An 11,096-nucleotide genomic window follows, 5' to 3' on the forward strand; every position below is an offset into this window, starting at 1 on the left:
CAAATCCAACCATGGCAGATGGTGGAATTTTAATGCAATTTTTAAAAATCTGGAATGGAAAGTCTAATGATGACCATGAATTCGTTATCAATTGTTGGAAACCCATCTGCTTCACTAATGTCCTTTAGGGAAGGAAACTTGCATTTTTATCTGGTCTGGCCTATATGTGACTGCAGACCAAGAGCAATGTGGTTGACTCTTAACTGCCCTCTGGACAATTAGGGATGGACAATAAATGCTGACTTGCCCAGCAACACCATTACAAATAAAGAAACAACACTTCTCCTGCCACTTTCAGAGATGTGTGGACAAGCACCCTAACATTCTCATTTTTTCCATGAGCTTCCTAGTGTTGTGCCATTCATCGAGTACTCCCTTGTTTTGTTCCTTCTTCCCAACTTTGATATCCAAATTACATCTGTTACAGTTATTAGAATTATCAACTGCCACATTATTCCGATTCATACTTATTTGACTTTTAGGTATCTTTCATATGATTTAAAAATGAAGTTGTGCTCAATTCAAAAATCCGTGACATTAGTGGCCGTTTTCTAAAAGTGAGGGTTTTTTTTGTGAAAGAGAATCTTACATGAGGGCGATACTGTCTGTGTTTAAACCACATTCTCGTCTATAGAATCTCACGTAATCCTGACGGTGACGCATTATGTGTAACGGCCAGAGGTGAAGTTGGTGGGGTCGGGGTTTATTAAGGAGCAGTCGGATTGTTTAAAGCGAAGAAGAGACATGTCCGGAGTCCAACTGTACGTCTCCAGTGTGTCATCATCGAGAGAGGTAAATTCAGTCCAGTGAACACAGGAGGCAGGAGGCCGCCGGAGGCAGTGTAACTCACTGACACATTCACCAAAATATCACCCGATTGTTAATTTCATATTGTTAGAGACATACCTTTTAAGCACTGTTGACATTAATTAACTAAACTAGCTAAATGACGAAACGAACTAAATTATATAAATTAGTTTATTCCAAGTATTTTGAAAATGATTTCTGCTAGAATTAATCTTATAATTAGTCGGTGAGTTCTGTTCCCTATTTAAAAAGTACATAAAATCTGGTTTCTCCATTCTCTCTAATCCATGACCAGTCATAACTGTTTTCGAGACAGTATTAAATCTGATAAAACTTTCACCAGGCTTCAAAAAAACATTAAAAGAACAGCATCAATTACACTGGTCAGCTCTTCTACACTCAAATCATTTGGTAGGACTTGTCCCTATCCAGTAGAACCTTCTGGAGTTTAAAATTAAACGAAAACGATGAGATCTCTCCCAGTCGAAAGGGGGCCCTTTAACATTCACATTCTCTCAGTCCAGCACACAAACATGATCACTTCAAACACTGGCGCACTGCGCAAACCTTTATGTAAGTGAAACTGTAGTACGAATCCATCAAACCTAGAAATCCCCAGTTTGACCGCTGATCTCGGAGACAAATCGATTTCATCCAATTGACCGGTCAGTCAGTAGGGAATTCTATATTCTGTCCAGTGATTCAGAAAATGCTGCATTTTCACATCAAACCTGTAAAGTCCCCTAAGAATACTGTATGTTTCAATAAGGTCTCTGCTCATTCTACTGATTTACAATGCATACTGGCCCAACCAACTCAACCTGTCCCCAAAAGACGGTCACTTATTTCTGGAATTAACCTAATGAATCTTCTCTGCATTGCTTCTAATGCCATTTGCTTCACATGTCTACATTCCTCTCAGAATTCTCTGCATCATTCTCACAGCTTGGAACCAACCCCAGCACTGATTCCTGTGGCACTCCATTAGTTACAGGTTACCATTCTGAAAATGTCCTCCTTATCCCAACTCTGTATTCTATTAGTTCTTCAATCCTCTATCCATGCTAATCTACCACCTCCAACACCATGGCTCTTGTTTTGTTAAGTAGGTAACATGCAGTGTATTTAGAGGAGATGAGGAAAACATATACCCTGAGGATTGTGCTTGTTTGTAACTAATGCCTAAAAAGGGTGATAGACTTAGGAACATTTAAAAAGTACCAAAAGGAGCACTTGAAATGCTGTAGAATAGATGGCTACAAACCAAATGCTTGAAAATGGGACGACGATAGATGCTTGATCACTGGTATGGACACAATGGGTCAAATGACCATTATGACAATGAAAATCCAGATGGCAACAACTTTGCTGCATGATTTCTTCTCCCATCCCATCTACATATTACCTTTAGTTCTTTTGTCACTTATTAATCTGTTACCTGGCTATTCTTTGCAGTTTCTAAACTTTTCCTACTATTAAATAATCTGCTATAAAAGAATAACTCCAGTTTCTTTGGTGTTTTGCATAACCAACCTGTCGACCCTAACACCATTCTAGTAAATCCTCACTGCATCTTCCTAGACACAACATCCTCCCTAAGGCTGGTGCACAGAAGTGGCTCCAATTAGCTATCACCTAACTTACTTTATACAGATTTGCAGTAACATCTTTGCTTTTGTGCTCTTTTGGTGAGAAATTATTCTGTTAGTTGCGTAGAGGAGGCAGTATTTAAGAAGCCAAATATTATGTGCAACACATTGAATTTCTTTTCCAGTTATTTCAGTTCATTCATGGGATATTGGTAGCACTGGCTGGACTAGCATTTATTGCCCACCACTAATTACCTAGGAGGCATCAGTGGTGATCTGCCTTCTTCAATCTCTGCAGTCCTTGTTGTGTAACTACATCCACTCTGCCATACAGGTAGTAGTTCCAGGATTTTGATTCAACAGCGAAGGAATGGTGATAGAATTCTATTCAGAATGGTGCCCAGCTTGGAGTGGAACAAGGTGCATCACTTCTGTATCAAAGGTTAATTGCCAGAAAGATTTTAACCATAGTAAGGCAGAAAATTGCAGAGGCTATGACTTGATAGCTAATGAGGCAAGAGTTCTACAGCACAGAAAAAGGTCTTTCAGCCCATTGAGTCTATACCAGTTAAAATCAACCACCAATGTTCCAGCCCTTGGCCCATAGCTTTGTACAATTTGGCATTGTAAGTGTACATCTGAATACTTCTTAAATGTTATGGGGGGTTTCTGCCTCTATTACCCTTTTCAGGTAATGAATTTCAGATTCCTACCAACCCTTTGTAAAAATGTTTCCTCTCATCCCCTAAAAAAACATTTACCCCTTACTTTAATACTGAGCCCAGCTGATCGCTCCATCGCAGAGAAAGCTTTTTTACTGTCTGTGCCAGTCATAAATTTACACATTTTAATCATGCCCCCATCCCGTCATCTCTGTGGCTCCATGGAAAACAACCCAAGTCTATCCAATCTCTCTTCCTAATAAACTCTCCAGCTGAAGCAACATACTGGTAAATCTCCTCTATATCTTCTTCCATGCAATCACATCTCAACAAGTTTTCACCTTGCAATGCAGTGTTGAATGTGGTTCATTTACTCAGCTAGACACACCCTGCCAACAATTTCAACATCATTACATCTCAAACCCTGGTTACTTCCCATGCCATTCACCTGCCATTAGTAGCTGCTACAAAAGGTAGACTTTCAAGTGGCTTTTTACTAGAGCAAGTCTGTTTATACGCACATGCAGGTATGATGATGGGGTGTTAGGAGTCAGTGGCTGTGGAATAGTAAGACAGAACTTGTGTTAGTCTTTTTCCTCAGTCTTGAAAACACTCATTACCAATCAGATCACTTTCATACATCCATAATTTTGAACATTGAGATATAATTTCATGTGCACCTTGGTAAAACTTAAACAGGAGTCATTTACCAACATTGCCTTTGTACTTCAGTTTGTCATAACTATTTCCTTGCTTTTGTGGACGGGGGGGTGGGGGGGGTGGGGGGGTGGGGGCATTCTCTTAGGAATATTTTAAATAAATTACCATTTTAATGGGGCAATTTTTGTTGACTGCCTCATAATTGAGAGTGATTATCAGAAATAAGACAGCAAAATCATTGCTAACATTTTGCTTTTGAGGAAAAAATTTTCTAATTATCCTGTTCTGAGATGTTATTACATGCCCCTGCAGCAGCTGAGACTTGAACCTGGGCCCCTGCCTCAAAAGATAAGGATTTTAGTGAGTGGGCTCCAGCTTATCACAGCTATTAAATGCAGGGGTTGGAGGTACAGAAACCAAATCCATCTTTCCATTGGTCTCTGGATTTAGCTGGAAGACCAATAAGTGCAATAAACAGGTTAGATTGAGTTGAGGCAACTTCCTTATTCTTAAAAGCATATCCATTAACATAATCCAGTAGCCTTAGATGATAATAACTTAGATGTCAGCCACAAATTTACCAGAGGTATTGCATTTGACTTCAAATGTAAGTTACGATGAACTTTCAACTCAAGCTGAAAGTTTATTACCATATTTTTAGCCACACCTGCTGTGAACTAGTCCCTTAGATCCTGATCGACAAAGCAAATTAGCTTTCACTGAAAAGAGGAAAAAAAGTCCCGAAAGGCAAAGAAGATAACTGCACCTCACAGGGTTGTGCCGAGTCATTCACAACAGGCTGATACCACATTTAATGCTCCTATAGGGTTGAACACCAACAGATTTCAATAATTCAATATTACACATTAAGGCAAAAAGGTTGTAATATTACAATAAATGCATTTTGCACTAGTGACACCATGACAAATGTTCCTGGAAGTGTTATAAAACAAACCTGCCTTGAATTAAAATTAAAGGGCTAATGATTCTTCAGAGAACTTCAGTACTATAACACTACTGCTGAGAAACTGTATACATGAGCTATCTCTGGATGATATGCGCCAAAGATCATTTTCTATTTTAATTCTTAGTATATTCTTCACTGGTCCTAGGTCAGATCTCAACAGTCAGAAGTGGAAAGAGTGTTGGAAATAAAACAAATAAACTACAAACTGATCGATGTTTCAGTCAGTGAAGAAATCCTGGAAGAAATGAGGAATAGAACAGGCAATCCCACAGCTCTTCCACCACAAATATTCAATGATGATTGCTACTGCGGGGTAAGAGATCTTCTATTTCATTGGTTGTAGCAACAAATTAAAGACTGATTTCACCAAAAACTTATTTTCAATGCAGGATCAAATCATCAGATCTCAGCTTAAAGTTCTCCTGTCACAAAGCAGAATATGGGTGGTAACATTAATGGGACAAAAACACTTTAGGAGATTGACACCACTCAAAAAGTAGAAAAATTATCAAATCCAGACAGAATATATCATAAGTTACTGAGAAATGTAGGTTTTGAAATTGGAGAGATTGTAATCACAATATATTAATCCTTCTCAGTTTTGGAAAAGTTGACAGAAGATTGAAGGATTGCAGGTGTTACAGTCCCCATTGAAAAAGAGCAATAAATCTGATCAGTTAATCTAATGTTAGTGGCAGTACATCACATGTACTTAAGCGTACAAGGTGGAAGTTTGCAAAACTCAACTACAGCAAATGGTGAGGACGGGATGAGACCAGGTCAGGGCAGGAATATGATTGCCTGGGGACCAAAATGTTTAACTCTTCATCTGGTCATTAGGTGTAGCTCTGCCCTAGATCACCCACTTGCTAAATCTTAATGTAACCACATATTTCAAGTTCAAATACTGGTCTCTACTGTTGTCCAATCTCCACAATTAACTTCAGGCCAATTAAGGGTGAGAAAGAGAGAAAATCAAGCATGTCTCAATCCCCACCTGTCTCCTGGTTAAAGTTTTGATGTCAGTCTAGGCCACATTAAGTTTAGCTCTGACGTTCACAGCGAGTGAATGCCCTGAAATTGCCCTTTCCTTTCACATATGGGTACAGTAAAAATGTGCAATGACAAATTTGAAATCAGACCCTCATTATCAAATTCATGTCCTGGAAATATTGAACTGTTCACAGTGAAAGGAACTGAGAAAACAGGGGTTGATGGCAATATGATATAAATTGTGGGATGAAACAAAATCATGGCGGTGTTTCACTTAGCACGTTTTTGAATTAATGTGCTTTAAAGCTGTTCCAACAGAATAAACAGTACGCCTTGAAACAATGTAGAACCAACACATGGGCATTGTAGACCAATTGAGAAACATTTTGTAATTGATCCTCCATTGGTACATTTAGAGTCAGAGATGTACAGCATGGAAACGGATCCTTTTGTCCAACTCATCCATGCCTACCAGATATCCCAATCCAAATCTAGTCCCACCTGCTAGCACCCGGCCCATATCCCTCCAAACCCTTCTATTCATATATCCATCTAGATGCCTTTTAAATGTTGCAACTGTATTAGCCTCCACCATTTCCTCTGGCAGCTCATTCCATGCACAGACCACCCACTGCGTGAAAAGATTGCCCTTAGGTTTCTTTTATATCTTGCCCCTTTCATCCTAAACTTATGCCTTCTAGTTCTGAACTTCCCCCACCCCAGGGAAGAGACTTTGTCTATTTATCCTATCCATGCTCATGATTCTATAAACCTCTATAAGGTCACCCCTCAGCCTCTGACGCTCCAGGGAAAACAGCCCCAGCCTATTCAACCTCTCCCTATAACTCAAATCCTCCAACCCCAGCAACATCCTTGTAAATCTTTTCTGAACCCTTTCAAGTTTCACAACATCTTTCCAATAGGAAGGAGACCAGAATTGCACACAATATTCCAAATGTGGCCTAACCAATGTCCTGTACAACCGCAACATGACTTCCCAACTCCTGTACTCAATATCTGACCAATAAAGGAAAGTATACCAAATGCCCTCTTCACTATCCTATCTACCTGCGACTCCACTTTCAAAAGAATTATGAACCTGCACTCCAAGGTCTCTTTGTTCAGCAAAACTCCCTAGGACCTCATCATTAAGTGTATAAATCCTGCTAAGGTTTGCTTTCCCAAAATGCAGCACCTCACGTTTATCTAAATTAAACTCCATCTGCCACTCCTCAGCTCATTGGACCATCTATTCAAGATCCCATTGTAATCTGAGGTAACCACCTTTGCTGTCCATTACACCTCCAATTTTGGCGTCATCTGCAAACTTTACAAACTATACCTCTCATGCTCAAATCAAAATCATTAATATAAACATCAAAAAGTCGTGGACGCAGCACCAATCCTGGTGGCACTCTACTGGTCACAGGCATCCAGTCTGAAAAACAACCCTCCACCACCACACTGTCTTCTACCTTTGAGCCAGTTCTGTATCCAAATGGCTAGTTCTCCCTGTATTTCATGAGATCTAACCTTGCTAATCAGTCTCCCATGGGGAACCTTGTCAAACGCCTTACTGAAGTCCATATAGATCACATCCACCACTGTGCCCTCATCAATACACTTTGTTACTTCTTCAAAAAAACTCAATCAAGTTTGAGAGACATGATTTCCCACACACAAAGCCATGTTGACTATCTGTAATCAGTCCTTGCTTTTACAAATACATGTACATCCTGTTCCTCAGGATTCCCTCCAACAACTTGTCCACCACAGATGTCAAGCTCACTGATCTATAGTTCCCTGGCTTGTCCTTACCACCTTTCTTAAATAGTGGCACCACATTAACCAACCTCCAGTCTTCCAGCACCTAACCAGTGACGATCGATGATACAAATATCTCTAGGGGCCCAGCAATCACTTCCCTAGCTTCCCACAGAATTCTAGGAAACACCTTATCAGGTTCTGGGGATTTATCCACTTTTCTGCATTTCAAGACATCCAGCACTGGACATCTTTCAAGATGTCACTATCTATTTCCCCACAGTCTATATCCTCCATGTCCTCTTCCACAGTAAACACTGATGCATTTAGTAGCTCCACACAAAGGCCCGCCTTTCTGATCTTTGAGGGGAGTCAAGATTAGAGTAGGGCTGGAAAAGCACAACAGATCAGGCAGCATCCGAGGAACAGGAAAACCTCGATGTTTCGGGCAAAAGTCCTTCATCAACAATGAGACTGGGAGCTCCTATGTTATTGGTTCCGATGTGTACAGTGACCCCCTGCTGGGCCCTCTCCCCCTCGAGAACATTTAGCACCCTCTGAGACACCCTTGATCCTGGCACCAGGGAGGCAACACACCATTCTGATTTTTCACTTCTAGCATCAGGAACGTCCGTCTGTGCCTCTGACTAGGGAGTCCCCGAACACAATTGATCTCTTGGAACCAGATGTACCCTTCATTGCACTAGAGCCAGTCTAGTTACCAGAAACTTGGCTGTTCATGCTACATTCCCGAGAATTCATCACCCCCTACGTTTTCCAAAACAGCATATTTGTTTGAAATGGCGATAGCCACAGAAGACTCCCTGCCTACCTCTCTTACCTTTCCTAGAGTTAACCCATGTGACTGTATCTGCAACTTTTCTCCCTTCCTATAACTGCCATCCATCACATCCCCTTGCTCTTGTAAATTCCTCATTGCCTCGGTCTCTCCAACCAATCCATTTGCTCTGATAGGATTCACAACCAATGGCATTTATTGCAGATATAATCCTCAGTAACACAAACTCTCCCTGAACTCCCACATCCAACAAGAAGAGCATATCAGTCTACTAAAGGCCATTTTTGCTTCTTTCAGTCTAGAGACCCAGAAAATAGCACTGTCTTATTCCTCTACAGAACACTGCTCCATGCTAACTTAATACTTATGGCTTATATTTTGAAGCTTAATCAAGATACATATCTCAATAAAACATAACAAGAAAGAACCCACTCTATTCATTACTGCAGACTTACAGCAAGGTCCCAAGGCCACACTTAAAACTATTTTAGTATCTGTTACTGTGCTGTGACCTCTCCCAAACAGGTACCTCCAAGATTAGTTGTGAATTTCACTTTTTTTTAATTTCCCCAGATGCACTCTGATACACAATTTCAAACAGCAAAGGTTCACTGCTGTGTCAGGTAGCAGTGTGTGTTTCTCTCTCTCCTGCACAGAACTGACCATGTGCTGCCTTTGTCTGTTCCTCTCCCTTTTAAAAATGCTGTTGTTTTGCCTTTTTTTCCCTCCAAAGTTCCAAAACAATGCAACAGCATATAAAACATTAATTGTTACTCCTGGAATTCAAGGAAATCACCTCCAACACGTCAAATACCTCAAATAAAAAAGGATAGCCTGTCACAGTCATAAATTTTTCCTGTCCTCATTTGTTAGAGGTTTACTCACATTTCACAACTAGTTTGTGGCAGGTTACAGATCACCAACTGGAGTGGAGACTATAGTGGGCAGGAGCAATGGAATGGGTGTACTTCAGGTCACATGGGGTAAAGTCACTAGCCACAATGGAAATTTTCACAAATCCTCCCTCATTCCTTCATCAAGAATCCAGAATCTACGTAATGGATATATTTAAGTTTCTGGCATCCAAAACCATTTGACTGCACCCCACCCATAAAATCACCAAATAAACAGTGAAATTGTTTACTGTGTTTGAATAAGCAGATGCATAAGTAAAATGAGCAATTTAACTTGTCTTTTAAAATAATGTAGGATTACTGGCAGTTTTATGATGCTGTGGAGAACGAAGAGATTGATCACTTTTTAAAACTGAAAGAGAAAGAGAAGTTTGACTGTAAAGTTTCAACTGTCTGCAATGAAAATTATACTGCGGAAAGCTGATACTACAGATGGTGCATTGCACAGCTGTGTTCATTTTCTGGTAAATATCTAGTCAGTTATGATAAAACAATACAATTTAAATCACAAAAATGTTGTCTCTAAACTGTATTGATGACCAGTCAGGACAACTAAAACTGCCGTAATTATTGTTTTCTTTCAATAAATGAAGGCTGAAATGGGCACTTGAAGTAAATAAACTTGCAAGGTTATGGAGCTGGAATCACTTTAATTAGATTGTTGCATGACAAGCCGGCAAACAGTAATGGCCTAAATGTGCCATAAATGAAACTGGGTGCCAGAGCTGAAGGAAAAGATCTCTTGAAGGGTTGTAGCACTGGCAGAACCCCAAAGAACAAGTTTGAGCAGGGTTTTATTAAGAATCACACACAAGGGATTTTGTGCATCACTAGTAACAGCAGCCATTGGGCTATTGTTCTAGAGTGCTAATTGGCAATGGCTTTAACCTTTGCTGTTTCTGCTATGTCCCTGTTAAGTAACATATACATACACAGCATTGTTCAGAATGGATAGTATAATATAGGAAAAGGCAATATTTATGAAGATGTGGGGGGTGGACAGTGTGAGCACAGAAAGGGAGAGAGAGAGAGAGAGAGAGAGAGAGACAGAGAGAGAGAGTGTGTTAGGCAAAGAGATAGCTGACAGGAAACCAGAGAAGGAGAACAGTAGATAATAGGACAATGAGTACTTGAAATGGGTTGGCTGTGCTGAAATCAGCCCATTCAAACCAGGACCTGGGTTAAGGGGTGGATTAAGGACAAGGCTAAAATAATTGAACTCAATATGGAGTCCTAAACACTACAGGATTCCCAAGAGGAAAGTATGGTGCAGTTCTTCTTCTAAGTAAAAACAATGACAGCAGATGCTGGAAACCAGATGCTGGATTAGTGGTGCTGGAAGAGCACAGCAGTTCAGGCAGCATCCAAGTAGCTTCGAAATCGACGTTTCGGGCAAAAGCCCTTCATCAGGAATAAAGGCAGTGAGCCTGAAGCGTGGAGAGATAAGCTAGAGGAGGCTGGGGGTGGGGAGAATGTAGCATAGACTACAATGGGTGAGTGGGGGGGGGGAAAAAAGAGATGAAAGTGATATGTCAAGGAGGAGAGGGCGGAGTGGATAAGTGGAAAAGAAGATAGGCAGGTAGGACAAGTTATGTGGACAGTTACTGAGCTGGAAGTTTAGAACTAGGGTGAGGTGGGGGAAGGGGAAATGAAGAAACTGTTGAAGTCCACATTGATGCCCTGGGGTTGAAGTGTTCCGAGGTGGAAGATGAGGTGTTCTTCCTCCAGGCGTCTGGTGGTGAGGGAGCGGCGGTGAAGGAGACCCAGGACCTCCATGTCCTCAGCAAAGTGGGAGGGGGAGTTAAAATGTTGGGCCACGGGACGGTGTGGTTGATTGGTGCGGGTGTCCAGGAGATGTTCCCTAAAGCGCTGCGCTAGGAGGCACCCAGTCTCCCCAATGTAGAGGAGACCGCATCGGGAGCAACGGATACAATAAATGAA

General features: G+C 40.9%; 1 protein-coding gene across 1 annotated transcript; it reads left to right on the plus strand.

Moving 5' to 3' along the window:
* The first annotated feature begins 680 nt into the window (after positions 1-680).
* On the plus strand, positions 681-9,625 carry LOC140486458 (SH3 domain-binding glutamic acid-rich-like protein 3). The gene is made up of 3 exons (XM_072585654.1): positions 681-792; positions 4,831-4,998; positions 9,451-9,625. Exons 1-3 carry the CDS (start codon positions 745-747, stop codon positions 9,577-9,579), a joined length of 345 nt encoding a protein of 114 aa, XP_072441755.1. The 5' UTR covers positions 681-744; the 3' UTR covers positions 9,580-9,625.
* The last annotated feature ends 1,471 nt before the right edge of the window (positions 9,626-11,096 follow it).

This window comes from Chiloscyllium punctatum, chromosome 15, assembly GCF_047496795.1.
Source record: "Chiloscyllium punctatum isolate Juve2018m chromosome 15, sChiPun1.3, whole genome shotgun sequence".
Taxonomy (NCBI): domain Eukaryota; kingdom Metazoa; phylum Chordata; class Chondrichthyes; order Orectolobiformes; family Hemiscylliidae; genus Chiloscyllium; species Chiloscyllium punctatum.

Excerpts from the sequence above, each read along its gene's own strand:
- LOC140486458 (XM_072585654.1), top strand. The coding sequence starts at position 745 with ATGTCCGGAGTCCAACTGTACGTCTCCAGTGTGTCATCATCGAGAGAG. Across the intron at positions 793-4,830 it reads GTGTGTCATCATCGAGAGAG|GTCAGATCTCAACAGTCAGA; the intron begins GTAAATTCAGTC and ends CACTGGTCCTAG. Across the intron at positions 4,999-9,450 it reads ATGATGATTGCTACTGCGGG|GATTACTGGCAGTTTTATGA; the intron begins GTAAGAGATCTT and ends AAAATAATGTAG.